The sequence below is a fragment of the Taudactylus pleione genome, unplaced genomic scaffold (genome assembly GCF_031769625.1).
Source record: "Taudactylus pleione unplaced genomic scaffold, aTauple2 ptg001123l, whole genome shotgun sequence".
In the NCBI taxonomy this organism is placed as follows: Eukaryota; Metazoa; Chordata; class Amphibia; order Anura; family Myobatrachidae; genus Taudactylus; species Taudactylus pleione.
In genome coordinates this window covers 4,061,399-4,080,113 of record NW_028285524.1, presented here as the reverse complement: position 1 = coordinate 4,080,113, position 18,715 = coordinate 4,061,399, and the positions used below count along the sequence as shown (strand labels likewise).

The 18,715-nt window shown below is 45.3% G+C and overlaps 1 protein-coding gene across 2 annotated transcripts in view; it reads left to right on the top strand.

Moving 5' to 3' along the window:
* Positions 1-18,715, top strand: part of ASTN1 (astrotactin 1) — a 408,165-nt gene that overhangs the window by 356,523 nt on the left and 32,927 nt on the right. For both annotated transcript variants that reach the window (XM_088461906.1, XM_088461905.1), the window contains exons 15-16: positions 8,613-8,717; positions 11,869-12,057. In XM_088461906.1, coding sequence (XP_088318032.1) covers positions 8,613-8,717; positions 11,869-12,057 — 294 coding nt within the window. The remainder of the gene's footprint in view (positions 1-8,612; positions 8,718-11,868; positions 12,058-18,715) is intronic.

Below are 18,715 nucleotides of genomic sequence, written 5' to 3'. Positions count from 1 at the left end.
AATGTGATGGGGGGAGTTGTGTGATGGGAGAGCTGTGAGGGAGCTGTGTGAGGGAGGAGAGCTCCAGTATGTGATGGGGGGGCTGTGAAGGAGAGCTGTGTGATGGGGGAGCTGTGAGGAAGGAGAGCTGTGTGATGGGGAGCTGTGAGGGGGGAGAGCTGTGTGAGGGGGGAGAGCTGTGTGAGGGGGGAGAGCTGTGTGATGGGGGGAGACCTGTGTGATGGGCTAGCTGTGAGGGGGGAGACCTGTGTGATGGGCTAGCTGTGAGGGGGGACCTGTGTGATGGGGGGAGACCTGTATGAGGGGGGAGAGCTGTGTGAGGGGGGAGACCTGTGTGATGGGGGGAGACCTATGAGATGAGGGGAGCTGTGAGGGAGGAGTTGTGTGTGATGGGTGAGCAGTGAGTGGGAAGAGCTGTGTGAGGGAGGAGAGCTGTGTGAGGCGGGAGTTCTGTGTGAGGTGGGAGATGGGGGAAGCTGTGTTGGGGTGGCTGTGTGCTATCTCTCTGATGGGTTTGTTTTGATTTTTCAGCCTAATGATGGCTTGCTTCACTGATAGTGACAGCTCTTTGGATCTCATATTGAGAGTCGACAGCAACTGATTCCAAATGCAAATGTCACAACTAGAATCAACTCCAGACCTTTCAACTGCTTAATTGATAATGAAATAACGAGGGAATAGCCCACACCTGTCCATGAAATATCTTTTGAGTTGATAGTCCCATTACTTTTGGCCCCTTAAAAAGTGGGAGGTACATATAGAAACTGTTGTAATTCCTACACCGTTCACCTGATTTGGATGTAATTACCCTCAAATTAAATCTGAAAATCTGCAGTTAAAGCACATCTTGTTTGTTTCATTTCAAATCCATTGTGGTGGTGAATAGAGGCCAAAATGTGAAAATTTTGTCAATGTCCCAATATTTATGCACCTGACTCTACATATTTTTAATTTTTTTCTATATCCAAGTCAAACAATGCAAAGTGCTCATATTAGAACACATTGCTTAATGGATGCCATATCCAAATGAGGGGTGCCATACACCACAAATACAACTCATGTGGATCTACAGTGTGCTCCAGAATTATTGGCACGATCGATAAGATTACATAAAAAAAAGCAGTATAAAAGAAACAAGACAGATAAGGAGCCATGTGTCATGGCCAAAAAAAATCAACTGGCCTTTTTTTTTAATACAATTATTTATTTTAACAAAATACTTTACAATTACATGAATAATAGTGTTGCTCCTTGAACTTGGTACAGATTCCTCTGGCACAGACAACTGTAAAATATTAGCCTCATTCCACATTTGTCCATATATTCTGCTGGTTTTAAGTATTCTCAGGCCTATCCAAACCACACTGCACAGCAGAATGAATTAACCATCGTCATCCCAGCTCTTTAGTTTTTAGACTACAAATGATAGGATTTTATAGATGGAACGTTGCACCTCTGCAAAACAGACTGACACAAAACTTGATTTGTGCAATATTAGCTCACCTCTTATAACAGCAGAAAGCCTTTCCTATAGTTCATAACAGAGCCGTAACTAGACTTTTTGGTGCCCTGTGCCAGAAAGAGCATTGGTGCCCCCCTTTGGCACAGGTTGCACTACCCTAGTTACAGCCCTGGTTCATAATGTTAGTAGCACAAAAGTCCCTCAACAGTCCACTGAAATATTTCAATGTGGATTTGAGGAGCCCAACAATTATTTGTCTTTTTTTTCATTTACCAGTTCTTTTTCTTTCTCTATGGTGATGGGATGACAAGTCATATTTTTGTTACTCTTGTAAAATGATTTGAAGCAATTGTATTGGAATAAAATCATAATTTGCCCATTTTTTGCACATGGCATTTTGCTGTACTGTTTATTTTATACAGTAACAATTGACCTCGGTGCTAATTAAACTCTTTAGAGTCTCTATAGTTAATATGTCAAAATATGGGGGACCTGCTGGTCTCTAATTGACTATCTAAGTATATAGCTGCACGTCCACACTATTAGGTGTGTGAACACCTAAATACAGAACCAGAATACAACAAAACAATCGGGACTGCGCTTAATAACATCCAAATTGTGAAATGGCAATAGTAGTCTACAGCAGCCAGAACTAGTTAATTACCTTTGGTTTTAATTGTATATAAAAATAAATACATATACATTTATAAAATTTTGCAAAACATACTAATAAGGTTACTCATAACTAAATACTGATCAACCTTTATCAACCAGAGCTAATATTCAATATAGAAAAATAATAAAATATACAATCAAGCATGTGAAATGTAAAATATTGTCCCACAAGAACATATGATAAACAAATCTGTATTATATCTCCTTGAGATACATGTATATTCCTCAATTTGATGTTATAACTCCAGTTAAGGAGATGAAGAGAGAAAAAAAAGGATTTTAAAAAATAGACACAGGAGATCCGTAATAGATGGTGTGCACACGGTTTCAGCTGAATGGATCCAGGTGGCAGCATAAATCAGGTAACCTTGCACCAGCAATGTCACTTGGTTCCCGCAGTATTCCAATGATCTGGCACTGGATTGCGCTTGAGACCCACAATATATGGCGTAAGTAATTGCTGCATCTCCGCTGTCTGTGGATATATGGACCAGATTAAAACACCAGTGTCTGGATTTGGGTACCAGTTTGGGTATTCACTTCACAGAAGTCTACTGATGCGTTTCGCCCTTATCTTTAATAAAGCCCTCATGGGTAAGGGCGAAACGCGTCAGTGGACTTCTGTAAAATGAATAACCAAACTGTGATCGAGACCCTGGTGTTTTAATCTGGTCCATATATCCACAGACAGAGGAGATGCGGCAATTACTTACGCCGTATATTGTGGGTCTCAAGCACAATCCAGCGCCAGGCTGTTGGAATACTGCAGGAACCAAGTGACATTGCTGGTGCAAGGTTAACCGATTTATGCTACCACCTGGATCCATTCAGCTGATAAGACGGAGGAGACGCGGTAAATTTGCACGCCGCTCATAGCTACATTCATTGCGGGTCTCCAGCACACTCCAAAGCCAGATCATTGGACGGCTGTGGGAGCCCAGTGCGATTGCTGGTGTGAGGCTACACGAATCGGGTTGATATCTGGAACTATTCAGCTGACCAGGTATATATTGTACGGCTGATGCCGTGATACTGCAGGAGACTACACCTAATTAAAGTCATTCAATTCTATGTAGACGGCCAGTTTCTAAACGAGACATTCAAACCGTGTGCACACCATCTATTACAGATCTCCTGTATCTATTTTTAAAAATCCTTTTTTTTCTCTTTTCATCTCCTTAACTGGAGTTATAACATCAAATTGAGGAATATACATGTATCTCAAGGAGATCTAATATAGATTTCTTTATCATATGTTCTTGTGGGACAATATTTTACATTTCACATGCTTGATTGTATATTTTATTATTTTTTATATTGAAATATTGAATATTGGCTCTGGTTGATAAAGGTTGATCAGTATTTATTTATGAGCAACCGTATTAGTATGTTGTGCAAAATGTTATAAATCTATATGTATTTATTTTTATATACAATTAAAACCAAAGGTTGTTGACCAGTTCTGACTGCTGTAGACTATATTTGCCATTTCACAATTTGGATGTTATTAAGCGCTGTCCCGATTGTTTTGTTGTACTGTTTATTTTATGCTAATTGTTTTGTTAATCTTTATTGAGGTGTCAATAAGATTTTTTATTTTTTTTGCCTAATCCTAACCCAATTATACATATGGGTTTAGCTGTTAAACCCACATCTGTTTGAACTACAGTGTCTAAGAGGGAGATGTAGGAAGAGGTGGTAAGTGCCAAATGCACAATAATAACCTACACTTTTTGGAATAGTTACTAAAGTGCAGGTTTTTAGAAGTGGAGATGTTGCCCATAACAACCTATCAGATAGGAAATCTTGCGATGTTTGCATGATCTCACGCATGCGCAGTGGGGCCGGCCAGGAGGTAAGACAGAGCACTAGGCTGATGCGCTGTGGGTCTTGCACAGATCGCCGAAGTGGGGAGTCTTCTCTCCACCAATCCGTCAGTGAGATCTCTGCGTTAACGTTTCTGCAATAAGAGGTGAAGCAGGAAGAGCTATAGCGGCAGCTATAGTACTTCTCACAAAGTCCAATATAAAGTTATTGTAACCACACCATCTATAAGTACCCTTTGGCCTATATGGCGCGCCTGCCACTCTCCATTAAACACTGAAAAGTGGCCGGGTGTCAGGTGCGCCATTTAAGCCAATGGGAAATAACCCCTATAGAGTATACTGTCAATAACCCATGGTTCATGCTTATGTTGTTCTAACTGGGGCTATGTTATGTTCAGCAGGTTAGGATACAGGATCCTGTAGTTTCATTTAAAGACTTCAGAAAAAAATTGCCTCACTAGCACGGCCTGCAGTACAACGCTTAGCTAGCTGTGCATCCACAGGTTTACCTTCCTGTGTTAAGTTTTGTAACAAATTTGAAGAGTCTGGAATGATACTTCCCAACAGTATGGGGTATGGGTTATGGCAACCTACATATAAACGTTGCTGGGACAGATGTTTCATCACCAACTACTTATGACAGTACAACTGTAACCATACAATTCCAGCTGTTTAGAAATGTTTTCACCATTTGGGCAAAAATGTGGGTGACAGCACTACCCATATCAACAAGTTTAGATGGGTTTATTTCGACTTCTCAGTGACATTTTAAAGATCCTGCATCTTCTGCATTGCCAACAACATTAACTAGGCTATGCACAGGCCTAAGAAGCACATTGTGCAGCTACAGTATATATTCAACTTCACCTCGAGGGAAACCAGTCTTGAAGGCTTAGCACCCTGTTAGCTTATTTTCTAGTTCCCTGGTATCTCCTACAGTATGTTGGACCGTCCTCAGGATTTGGTGGACTACTACCAAACGGTTTACAGATTTGCACCAGAGTGTATCCAGATGGTAGGTCTACATTAAGGAGTTAGACAGTCAATAGGTTGACACCAGAATGTCAACAGTCAATTGATTGACAGGGTTAAAGGGTCGTCCAAGTGAAATGGTTGACAGTTAATTGGTCAATAGCGCTAAAAGGTCAACATTCATATGGACGACACACAAAAAAAAGGTTGACACATTGTTTTTCATAGTGGTTAGGGTTAGGCTAAAGAAATTGAAAAAAAAAATCATGTGGTAACCTTTTTGTTTGTGTCGACCATTTGAATGTTGACCGTTTAACCAAGCCAACCTTTTAACCCTGTCGACATAATTCACTTTCCATCTTTTAACCATGTCGACCTTTTAACCCAGTCGACCTATTGACTGTCAACTTATTGACTGTCTGATATCTTAAATGTAGACATATGAAGCCACAGTAGTAGATTGGTAAGGGAATATTTTTTAACTGGGCTGCAGTGAAATGTGAGGTTAACTTGGAACAAAGTATTTTATCTTCATAGTTCATATCTGATCTTTTTCATTTAGGAGTTTAGTTTTTCCTTAAGGCAAATATTTGCAACCTCATTGATTTATTTTCCCGTCGCAAACACTGAGACTTGGCTATCGGTGTCCCAGAATGTTAGTTAGTTAGTTAGTATAGTCAGCTACATTCTCAGAGTCAAGGGGAGAATCCTGCTAAGCAGAGGGTCTGAAATTCCGATGAGATTGTAGCAAGAGTAGGGTTTTTGAAAACTACAGTGATCAACGGTGGTTCGACAGTAGTGTATCTATAATGGGTGTAGAGTGTGTGCAAAATGGTCAGGGGGCCCCGCACCCTTCACCAGGCACCCATAGACTATACTTCTGTTTTCTCTGTGATTTCTTCTGAATTGGCAGAATAAGAACTGGTGCCATTTTTTTTTAGATACAGATGGAGCCGTCTTCAGCGTAACCGCAATGCGTGCGAACAGCATCACGCATCGCAGCATAGCGGAGCTTTCACCGGGCTGCGACTAGGCACGGCCAGAAGTCTATGGCGTGCGTGTGCATGCGCATGCCATAGATGCGGGCACAGTAGTTGCGCCATCCATGCCATGTGGCCACATCTGTATGTCCATGCACAATAGACTCTGGCACAGTACCTGATCCTACTAGCCTCAAGCCACGGGGCCTACACACAAATCCTGGACATGGGCCCCCTCCTCTCTTGAAACACCCCTGGGTGAAAACAAAGATAATTAGGCCAGAATGTGTTAAAAATAATAATAAGAGAGATCAACTGGAATTTCTATTATTTCATATATGGTGGCAAAGCCTGTGACTTACCATGTTTTACTAAGTGACATTTCCTTGCTGTTAGAGTGCCCAGTGGCGTTGCAGTCAGGCAAGTCAAGCAGAATACCTGAGCTAATTAGTTTATATAGAGGCGTCACGTAAGCAGCGCTCAGCCTCAGGGAGAAAAGACATAGGTTTAATACCTGACAATCAGGCTACAGCTGTGGGAGGAGCTCAGAGTAAAGGTTTGTGTTTCCTGTGAGCGGGCAATTGAGGGCCTGATTCAGACCCGCTAGCGAGTGCTGAGCGCTCGCAAGCGGGTCGATGGTGCCCTAGTGCGCATGCACACGACGGAGGGTCTCGCACCAAAGGGGGCGTGCTGTCGATGTTGAGTGACAGCACGCCCCCTTTGGTGGGCATGCCGGGGGCGTGGCTGCCAGAAGGAGGCGTTCCCATGGGAACGCCTACCGTCTGGGTCCGGCCCCACTGACATCACTAGTGATGTCAGTGGGAGTGATTTTGGCTCTGATAGAGCCAAAATCACTCCAGGGTTTGCGGTCACCGAGACCCTACCGCAGGGTCCTGTCGCAAGCCCGATGGTCGCGATGGTCTTGACCATCGCGACCATCATCATGGACGCTCGCATAAGCTGTGGGTGGTAACCCACAGCTATGTGAGCGTCCAGGAGGACGCTCCAAAAAAACCCAAAACGCCCTGATTCAGAGCGGGCGCTCGTTTAGAGCGCCCGGCTCTAAATCAGGCCATGAGTCCGCACCAGCTGGCCACTCTGGCAGTCAGTTGGGCTATGTTAGCTTAGTGCTAGGGATCTCCAAGAGGGAATTATTTTTGTTTGTGTGAAGATTGTCTGCAGTCCCGACAAGCTAAGCAGACTGTAAAAAGTAAACCAAAATTACATGTGAGTGTCATCTTCAAAGGGTCGATTTCACAGTATATAGATTTATATATTCACCAACACAACAGCTGTGGGGTTCCATACAAAGAGTAGAAATGCAGATTTATAGGAACCTGTATCAAAACTTTGCTTTCATCTGCCAGAGTTTACCAAACCTCTGCCATTACAGTCCAGGCTTTAAGGATAGCCATGCTTGAGTCCAGATGGTTAAATCAAATTGACTGAGGTAATAATTAAGGCACCTGTGCTCAAGCATGGATATCCATAAAACCTGACCTGTAATGGCGGAGTTTGAGAAACTCTGTGTTAGACCACAGGTTCTCAAACTCTGGGCCTGATTCAGACCCGCTCGCAAGCCCTAGTGCGCATGCGCACGACGGAGTCTGCTCCGTCGTGCGCATGCGCGAGACCCGGCTAGCGACGGGGAAGCCGTCGCTCCGGGTCTCGCACCAAAGGGGGCATGCCGTCGATGGTGAGTGGCAGCACGCCCCCTTTGGTGGGCGTGCCGGGGGCGTGGCTGCCAGACGGAGGCATTCCCATGGGAACGCCTACTGTCTGGGTCCGGCCCCACTGACATCACTAGTGATGTCAGTGGGAGTGATTTTGGCTCTGATAGAGCCAAAATCACTCCAGGGCTTGCGGTCACCGAAACCCTACCGCAGGGTCTCGTCGCAAGCCCGATGGTCGCGATGGTCTTGACCATCGCGACAATCATCATGGACGCTCGCATAAGCTGTGGGTGGTAACCCACAGCTATGTGAGCGTCCAGGAGGCCGGACGAAAAAAAAAAAACACGCCCTGATTCAGAGCAGGCGCTCGTTCAGAGCGTCCCGCTCTGAATCAGGCCCTCTGTTCTCAGGACCCCAAACAGTGCATGATTTCAAGGTCTCCTCACAGAATCACAAGTGAAATAATTATCATCTGTGGATCTTTTAAAATGTGTCAGTGAGTAATGAATAACCCTGTGCACCTGCTGGGTGACATGGAAAACATGAACTGTGTGGGCTCCTGAGGACCGAGTATAGGAACCTCTGTGTTAGGCAATAAAAGCAACTGGTTGCTGTAGGTCAGTGGTTCTCAAACTTGGTCCTCAGGACCCCACACAGTTCACGTTTTCCAGGTCACCCAGCAGGTGCACAGGTGTATTCATTACTCACTGACACGTTTTAAAAGATCCACAGGTGGATATAATTATTTTACTTGCGATTCTGTGAGGAAATCTGGAAAACATGCACTGTTTGTGGTCCTGAGGACCGAGTTTGAGAACCTGTGCTGCAGGTTATTGAGTTTTTGATCTTCCAAATAACAACCAGGTTTTATAAAATGTTAAGTAACAGGTCAGTAAATAAAACCCAGGCTGTAAGAAGAACAGTAGGTGTTTTAACGGGGAAAAAAAAAAAGCAACTGCTTTTCAAGTGATGCATGACCTGCAAGATCAATCTCTCTGGGCTATGACACTGTCTTTTCTTACAGGCATGGTCAATTTCAGTGAGGTGACTGGTTATCCTTTAATTCAGCACTGGGTCGTGCGGTCTGTTATGTATCACGTCCGCCTCAACCAACCCACTGTCTCCCAAGGTAAGGAAATGAAAGAAAGCACAGTGACACAAAATCGGAAATGGATATGTATTATGTATTATAGGAATTGAACAAACGCCATTCAAAATAAGATAAGATGCAGCACTTAGTTCCCATTCAGCAGTATTTTGAGATTTTGTCAATAAGCCCTTCCGAGCACACGGACTGTCTAGGTTTTAATGATACGTCGGCTGCGGCCACAGTTGACCTCCTTTTTTGGGGGGCATGGAGTGTAGAGTTCATTAAACCTTGACCAATCTGAATACAATTTTACAAGACCTAGGAATAATGCGATCTTCATAGAGTAATCCTAAAACTGAAATAAATGAGTGAAAATGTCAAAGCTACTAATTGGTTCAACTTTGCCTGCATATGTCACGTAACCTGGCCCGTTAAGGCTTCTTGATGAGAATATGAGCTATTGGATAAACAAAGCTACTCATTAAAATTGACCTTGTGTTCTTGGCTGCGGAAAGGCAAAAAAATATCGCTAAGAAAGGGGCCAATCAATTATGATATATTAATACTAGAAGAAAATATATTTTCCTTTTTAAAACAAAAAAAAATGATAAAACATACAGTAGTAACTGCAGTAATGAGCTGTTTGTACCAAACTACATCAAAATAAAAGAAAGGTTAATACGTAAAAGGGATTATGTTTATGCTTAGGGAACCTTGGTAGCACCAAAATAATACATCTATGATCAAACAGCATTTATAATCTCTTGTTAGATGATCTATAATCATTTTGTTGTTGTTCCCATGAATTTCTATTCAGTTCTTGTTGGCTTGTGGGTGGTATACATGGGCACACCGCACCCATTCAAAAGGCTTACATCTCCATCTGTGCCGCAGGTACCCCCGAGAACATGGCGCAAGCACCATGTTTTCGGAGATCTGCACCACATATATCACCATGCACACAGACATCACCAGGAGAATAGTGCCTCAGCAGTCATGGGTCCTGAGCGGAGGGAAAAGCGGGCAGTGGCGTAACTAGGGTATTTGGAGCCCAGGGCAAATTTGAAAATGGAGGGCCCCCCACCCACACACCTATTCGCGCGGCGAAAACTTGGCATGGCCACTGAAAAATAGGGCATGTCGACATGACACACACCCCTTTCTTGTAACTGGGAACATTTATTTCCATTTGCACCTTAATGCAGTGCCCCTTATACAGTCCCCCCCGTATGCAGTGCCCCTAGTAGTGGTCCCCCTTATGCAGGCCCCGATTAGTTCCCCTTATACAGGCCCCCAGTAGTAGTCCCCCATATGCAGTGCCACTTACACAATGCCCCCTGTAGTGGTCCACCTTATGCAGCCCCCCATTTGTTCCCCTTATACAGTGCCCCCAGTAGTGATCCCTCCCCCCATTAGTCCCCCTTGATGCAGTGCCCCATGTAGTAGTCCTCAGTAGTGGTCCCCCACAATGCAGTGCCCACAGTAGTATCCCCCCCCCCCAGTGGTAGTCCCCAGTAGTGGTCCCCCATGATGCAGTGCCCACAGTATTATCCCCCCCCAGTGGTAGTCCCCAGTAGTGGTCCTCCACGATGCAGTGTCCACAGTAGTATCCCCCCCAGTAGTGGTCCCCCCCTGAAGTAGTGCCCTCAGGAGTATCCCCCCCAGTAGTATCCCCCCAGTAGTGGTCCCCCCCCAAGGCAGTGCCCCAGTAGTATCCCCCTCCCAGTAGTAGTCCCCAGTACTGGCCCCCCCCCCCACCTGAACCAGTGCCCACAGTAGTATCCCCCACAGCAGTGCCCCCAGTAGTAGTCCCCTTCTTTGTAATAGAGCGCACTTCCCCCCCAAATACCCACTAAAATGAAATAAAAGAGAAATACTTACCTTTATCCACGCTCCTGCTCCCTACGCCGTCTGCAAGTCCATCCTCCCGGGTCGGGCCGCTCTGCATTATGGGAGAGACGTCATGAATTCATGACGTTTCTCCCATTACCACTGCAGGAGCCGGACGGAAGCCCGGCTCTTGCAGTGGACGCACAGCAGTCAATGAGAGTCTATCTGACTCTCATTGGCTGCTGATTCACACACACATCGCTGCCGCTCGGCAGTGATGTGTGTGCAGCAGCAGCAGCCAATGAGAGTCTGTCTGACTCTCATTGGCTGCTGATTAACACACACATGACCGCCAGTGCTGGCGGCGATGTGTGTGTTATGCCCAGTCTGAGCCCGCCTGCCACCCTCCTCCTGGCGCTATTGGGCAAGCGCTCAGGGGTAGGGAAGGGGCTCAGCTGTGCAGCACTGGACCGGCGCTGGAAGCCTAGCGCCGGTCCTGTGTAAATGTGTAGCGCTGACCGCACTCACTGTGGTCGGCGCTACACTGGCTAACTAGGGCGGGTCTAGTCTTTCCTACTGTAAAGAGGCCAAAGCAGTGGCTTAAATGCCACAATGACAGCCCATGGAACTGCTATAGCTCCCTGGAGGCGATGAGTGGGTCTTGTGGCCTCCACGCGTCTCTCTGAGTATGTATAGGAGCCAATGCACTGTTGATACACATCTCCCTGTCCCGTCAAAAGGAAGAAAAATTGTGGGGCGCAACGTTTGCTAGTTACTCGCCTGGACACAAGAATTGCTGTAAGTGAACCACATAAATCCAAATTATGGGGCAGATTAAATAAGACCCTCACTATACCCATAAATACAATTCCGGTGGCCTTATTTCTCTTCACCTCTCAATAGGCACGTTCTGGCTGCAGAAAATGGGTGATTGAATCTGGCTCTGTATATAAGTGTTGGGACCATACTGACTGCAACAAATGGTGGAGGTGAATGGAAAGGGATCCCATGAAAGTACTATTTTAGGTAACTAAGGGTGGTTCAAAATATATTTTTTAAAATTGAAACCCCCTTAATGTCATTTTAGAGAACTGAAAGAATGCTGGTACAGAAATATGGCTGTGGTTAGAATGGCGCCACAAAAGTTATTTTGCAGGAGCAGTGGTGCCTTGTGTTGGTTTCCTGTTCTACTGTAATCATTTTTATCACAGTGGTACTGAAAGCCGAAATGGTGTTCCCCTTCGCTTCTGCTATTCTTTGTAGTGATATAACCCTTCTGACAAGGTGACATAGGGAAGATTGTGGATGTTACCTCTATATATTTCATAGTTCATACATTAACTTGTTTGTTTCCTGCCAGCCTTCACTCACGCTCTTCATGCACTTGACGGAGCTATGTCACGCCTGGAATTTGTGCCGCTGTTAGAGCAGTATGGAAACCATTATATTCAGGAGGCAGTCTATGGGTTTGAGGAGACCTGCTCCATCTGGTACCCCAACCGGCAAGTTCAGAGACAGCTGTGGATTGAATTTGAAGACATAAGTAAAGGTAAGAAAGAGTCCAAGATCTACGTCTACACAAGGTGACAAATAAAAACCAAATATGTTTTAAGAGTTGAAAAAGAAATTAATGACTTAGCTAAATATTTTCAGTCATATAAGATATAGTGGTCTATTTACTAAGCCTTGGATGTAGATAAAGTCGACGGAGATAAGGTCCAGCCAACCAGCTCCTAACTGTCATTTTTCAAACACAGCCTGTGACATGGCAGTTAGGAGCTGATTGGCTGGTACCTTACCTCCATTCACTTTATCTCCATCCAATGCTTAGTAAATAGACCCCATGCTTACATATCACAGTTGCCTAATCTCCCAGAATGAAGGGGAGACTTTCGAATTTCGGGGAGCTCACCTGGCCTCCCAAGAGAGTACACCGGCCTCCAAATCCTGCTCTATGATGTGATTCGCCGTGAAATGGGTTTCGTGGGTGCTCTATGATGTGATTCGCCGTGAAATGGGTTTCGTGGGTGCTCTATGATGTGATTCGCCGTGAAATGCATCATGCCCTTACCCCAGTCACAGAATGCACTGAATCGTGGTATTGTACAACAGTGGGAGATGCTACAATAAGACGATTCACAGTGCTATGTCCCCTCCACCCAGGCCTCTCAGCTAACCCTTCCGGTATCTCCAGGGCAGCCCGGGCAAAACATCAGCATGTTACACATGCTTGCTGACTTTTTATATCTCCTCTCCCGGAGAGAACCGGACACTTTCGGTTGTGTGTGAGGGGCTACCCGAAAATTTGTGAGTCTCCCGCAACTTCCAGGAGAGTAGGTAAGTATGATGTTACATATTGCTGTATTGAAGACGGCTCATTCCAAACACTTGTCTTCCTTAACAGGTTATGTTGGACTATTCTTTGAGGAATTATTTTAAGCCCAATGATAGTATGGTGCAAGTACTGTACATATTATTAAAATCTGAATCCAAAAGCTGCATGAACAATAAGGGGTCATTTTTTGCTGCAGGGTAACATTAAGGCAGAAGCCTCTAAGTTCTTACTAAATAATGTCATTTTCTTCCTTGCAGTGCATGCTACATTTACTAACAAAGATACTGTATGTAACCGTTAGGTTTATTCTAAATCATTAAGGGTCTAGTTGGCGCAGTTGGCTGATGTTCTAAGTCCCGAGTTGCATTGCACGTGCGCATCCGTCTCGATGACCATCAGGATAAGCAGGACAAATTTGGACTCTAGAGCCGAGGATTTCAGTGGGTGTTTCAGGGAGGTAACAGTAGGGTGGATAGGCAGACGTAAATGTTTAGCCAATAGCGACTCCATCTAAAGAGACAGTAGCGCTGATACAGGATGCCGTGTTCACAGGGAGAAATTGTACCTACCATAGGGCTGGTGCAAGCTCGGATGGTATGACCAATGGTGAAGCGATGGTACGCCTAAAGACACAGCAAGATAGATTAGCGTAGCTGCAAGTTGGCGTCTCAGTATGAATAGAATCGGTCGTGGCATAAGCATAAAGACGGCTTTTGCCGCAGACAGCACTGTGTCCACCTCTAGGTCAGGCCCTAATTGTTCTCCTAGAAGTCTTCTACAGATATAGATCTCTTTGTTCAGCTGAATCCTTATCTATAATGACTAACAGCAATTGTGACAATAATAACTGCAATCCTAACAGTGGTCGTACGCTACACAAATCAGGCAGGATAAAGCCGACGTTTCAGGTCATAGATAATAACCCTTCATCTGTTCATGTTTCAATAGAAATTAAAAATAGGCTTTTTGACACAAATGGGTTTGTCATAGTTGTTTATATTGCAGTGAATATGTCCATTTAAAAGTGTAACCATAGTGTACTGTACATATAGTGGTAGAAGCTATTGCGGGGGCTGAACCAATATCCAATGACACGACTTACATACAAATAAATAACTTTACCATGGTAAATGACCAAATTATCATTGAATTCTAGCAATTTGATTAAGCATTACATTTATATCTACTCATGTAAGAAGCGAAACAATGTTAATAAGAATGCAGCCTATCAATTCACTGAAACACAATGACATCACGGAGGAACACAATGACATCACGGAGGAACAAAGTGGAAGCAGCCATATTGAATTGTCTCGATTTTGGGGGCTGACTCGGCTGTCAGATCCAAAAAAGGGTTATGGCCTTTGGTGAATTTGGAAATGAATAACATAAATGTGGATGGAGGAGCCGAGCAGGGTGGAGTTTGGGCAGATCAGGGACGTGGTTAAGGAAATTTAGGGTGGAACTTATCTTCTGCTTTTAAAAAATGCTAGTTCTGATATCATAACTTCCCAACTAGGGATAGAGGGCCCGATTCAGAAAGGATCGTAACTGCGATTGCGCACGCAATTGGCCGATTGTTGCGTTCTGCGTATGCATCGCAGTGAGCGTGTGCGAACCGGCCACTTCGATTCGGGACTGCGATAACGGTGACTACGCAGACCCATCGCAGAGTGATTGACAGGAAGTGCCGTTTGTGGGAGGTGATGGGGGGTGGTCGGCAGAACGCAGACGTGCCAGTGTGTTTGAACGCCGTTGCAGGGGCGTGCATAAATTATCTACAGCGATGCCATACGCAGCCTGAGGCCTGATAGTGTGCGTGAAAGTTAGCAATTTCTAAGTAAGGTCAGAGCTTGTGCAAGTGTGTGTGAGGCTGCGATTGTACTCCATGTTACCGATGGCTTCACAGTCTTGCTAAACATTACGGATGTGTGTAAGGTAAAGTGGGCGTCCTTATGTTATTCTGCGACGGCATAGTGATCACAATGGATTAGCATAATATCACAGTGACACTGTGTGCATAATTGCTATTGCATTCACAGTTGCGATCCATAGTGAATCAGGCCCATGACAATTTGAGGAGACTCTCCCACCACCCTCAGACCAGGCCATTTCTCCCCGATACCAGGATAGTAAGGGTGTGTGCCACGTTGATGAGTACATAGTGAATGACGTGCATATCAGAGAAGGTGCATCTGATATTGAAAGAGTATTTGTAATAGAGGAACAGTAAACTGGGGCAGCTGAGGATGGGGGAGTTAGGTTTAGGGACCCCCTGGGCACCCCCCCCCCCCCGAGGAAGGTTAGGGTCAGGCTAGGGGAAGGGGGGGATTAGGGTTAGGCACTAGGGGGGGAGGTTATGGTTAGGCACCCCCCGGGAGGGTTAGGTTTAGGGTGCGGGGAGGGGGGTTAGGTTTAGGCACCCATGGGGGGAGGTTAGGGTTAGGCACCCTTCGGGAGGGTTAGGTTTAGGGTGCGGGGAGGGGGGTTAGGTTTAGGTACCCATGGGGGGAGGTTAAGGTTAGGCACTAGGGGGGGAGGTTAGGGTTAGGCACCCCTAAGGGAAGGTTAGGGTTAGCCGCTGGTATTTCAATCCCATTCTGGCGTCACCAAGTGTCCACAGCATTAGTGGAATGGTTTAAACAAACAAAACAATATATGTTATGTAGTCATAATGTTGACATCCAGACAGGCTGCAGTTCGGGGTAGGGTAGAGGGAAATGCGATGAAAACACCATGTCGACATAACATCCATGTCGACCTTCCTCTTGTCAATATTCAGACCATAAGCTAAATGTAATGGACTGCGAGCCGGCGCCGCTGCGGGAATACATGCGAGCATGTCCGTATTTTTAAAGCAGCAAGCATGTTAAAAGCCAAGCTAGTATAGCTTTTAACATGCTTGCTGCTTTAAAAATACGAGCATGCTCACATGTATTCCCGCAGCGGCACCGGCTCGCAGTCTATTACATTTAGCCCCATGCTGACTTTCTAAGGGGCCCATTTATTAATGATCGCATTTTGCAATGCAATCAGGGCATGCAGTACCGCCCATGATCACATTGCAAAATGCGATCATAGCGGCCGGATGTATTAACCCGACACATGCAGGGTGACGGGCTCCGAAAACTGCATTCAAGGCTGCAGCACATGCGCAGTCCCGTGGACTGCACTTGAGCGGCGCCCATTGCCGGTGGAGGGATCTGGCAGATCCCTCCGCTGGCTGATATGCGTTAAGTGCTTATAGGCTACAGCGGCTAACGCTATCTTCAGATGGCGTTAGCTGCTGGGGCCAATATCAAGAATGCTTCGCATTCCGGATATTGGTACATTTGGCAGCATTGCATCCCCCATAGAAACCTATAGGGGAGGCGGGTGCCAGCGGCAATAGAGGGATCACAGCAGGTATCGGAGTATCGGAGATACCTGCTGCAGTCCCTCCTTCATACATCCGGGGGATACTTAGTATTTGAGGTAAACCCCCGAAAACGTGTGCTTTTTGGGATTTTACCTCAAATATTGAATGATAAATGGGCCCCTAAATGTCAACATTCAGACCATATCAACATTTTGGTGTCAACTTTCTGAATTCAGCATTTTTTACCAAATCCCTTATATATAAAGGGTCAAACAAATCAAAAAGGCTACTGATCACTAGGAACAATTGCTGGGGACATGGTGACGTGATTTGCATCATGGCTCTGCCCCTTGCTGTGCAAACCTGTACCTTGTAAATGCCGGTAAAGGTGATTTCTTCTACCATAACCTTTATTCATATTTATGGATGTATTCTGTGGCACTAAAGATCTAGATCACCGGTTCTCAAACTTGGTCCTCAGGACCCCAAACAGTGCATGTTTTCCAGGTCTCCTCACAGAATTACAAGAGAAATAATTACCTCCACCTGTGCATCTTTCAAAATATGTCAGTGAGTAATGAATACACCTGTGCTCCTGCTGGGTGACCTGGAAAATGTGACCTGTGCGGGGTCCTGAGGACCGAGTTTGAGAACCACTGATCTAGACATTTATCAAATAATATTTGCAGGATATTTCCTGAAAACACAAATTTTTTTGGAGGTACCAACTAATATTAAGTTTCTCCCAAATGTACCATAGAGGGACTGCAGCAGACTTCTCCATATCTGCCACGTCCCTTCATTTCCTACAGCAGCCGCAGCCCCAATAAGTTACATTTAGGTCAGCGACATAGGGATCATTAGGACATTTAGGTCAGAGACATAGGGATCATTAGGACATTTAGGTCAGAGACATAGGCAGCTTTGATTTAGCAGAACAGGGACGTAACCTGGGTGTTGCGACCAGTGCCATGGTATAGGGCACCGCAGGGCAGGGGGCGCTGTTTGGACCTGTCAGTTTTCCTGTTTATTATCATTCTCACCTGGTGCTTCCTTTTCTTTCATCCCCAGCATCTCCTGGCCTCCCCTATCTCTTCCCTGGCCCTTCCCCATAAGGCCAGGGCTCTTTTTCAGGTGCTCTATCTTGAGTCCCTATTTGAAAAATGGGGGGGGGGGGGCGGGCAATGCTCTCTCTGGCACAGGACACCAAAAAGTCTAGTTACGGATCTGTAGCAGACCATAGAAATCACAGAGCTTGGATCATGTTAGTGACAGCTTTGGGTTCTAGGGAAAATGCCAGGATCTGTTTCTTTTGGTTCTTGGCCACTGGAACACTGTGTAGACGGTGCATGAAGTGAGTGCTCAGCGGTAAGGCCTGCACTTCCCCACTGATTACAGGGAATCCTATGAAGTCACAAGAAAGATGTCATCGGTGGTTTCCCCACTGAGCGATCTCCCATCTACCCTGCATGACAGTACTGATCCTCTGTATGCTGCACCTAACTGTGTCTGACATAGCGTGTGAGATGCCGTCAGATACACTTTGCACTGAATCAATGATTCCTGGGAACAGGGGAGACTAGAAACATTCTCCTTTGTTAAAAAAAATGTAAATAAAAAAGGTACAAAATACAAATATAAGTAATGAACAAAACATGAAGCCATAAAATCACATTTTGTTTCTAGTCCTATCTCTATGCTCGGGATGCAGTTGTGGCATAATATTCTTGGGTTTCGATAATTGAGTAAAAGCTGGGATGCACAAACTTTTTATAGTCCAAGGGTACAGGTTGAATTTATTCCAGAAGCTTGTCCCATCAGAGGGGGCTTAGCCATCCCATTCATGGAGTGTGGTCATGTCCCATAGGGACATAAGGCACATCTGGCCACCCTCACCTGTGTAGTAACTCATTTACCCCCCACACCTCCGAAGTAACACACTTACCCATCTCACCTGTAGTAACTAATGTTACACTGTCCCACCAGGCCTCCGATACCAATTCCTGTGTGCCCTCGCCCCCTACTGTGTGCCCTCGCCCCCTACTCTCAGTTGGCACCAAGTGTACTTTGTAATGCCTGGTCCTGGTAAGTGAATAGAAACCAAAGTGGTGTCCCAAGATATACCCAGCCTCCCCCCTGAGTTGTTGATGGGATTATACTTTCACGGCTGCACAACAGGGTCAAAAAAGTCACAGTATGTATCTTGATTGAAGGAACACTGAATTAGCTTTTATTGCTGCTGTTGGTGAGCACCCTCTCTTCTTATAATATATTTGTGAGATCACTTTACTTTTCACTGATCGCCAGACGGGGCTCATATCTGAGCCGGGGTCCTTATTGCCATGGTGATATGTGACAATAGAGATTGTTCATTTTGGAGGACTGGCCGTATTTTTAATAAATATGGGGTGATTGAAAAAGGACTGACTGCCCCTGCAATTGGGGGTAAAATATCGCCATTATACTGAAGTCACCGCAAAAGGCACCTCAAAAGTTCTGCCCACATCACATTTA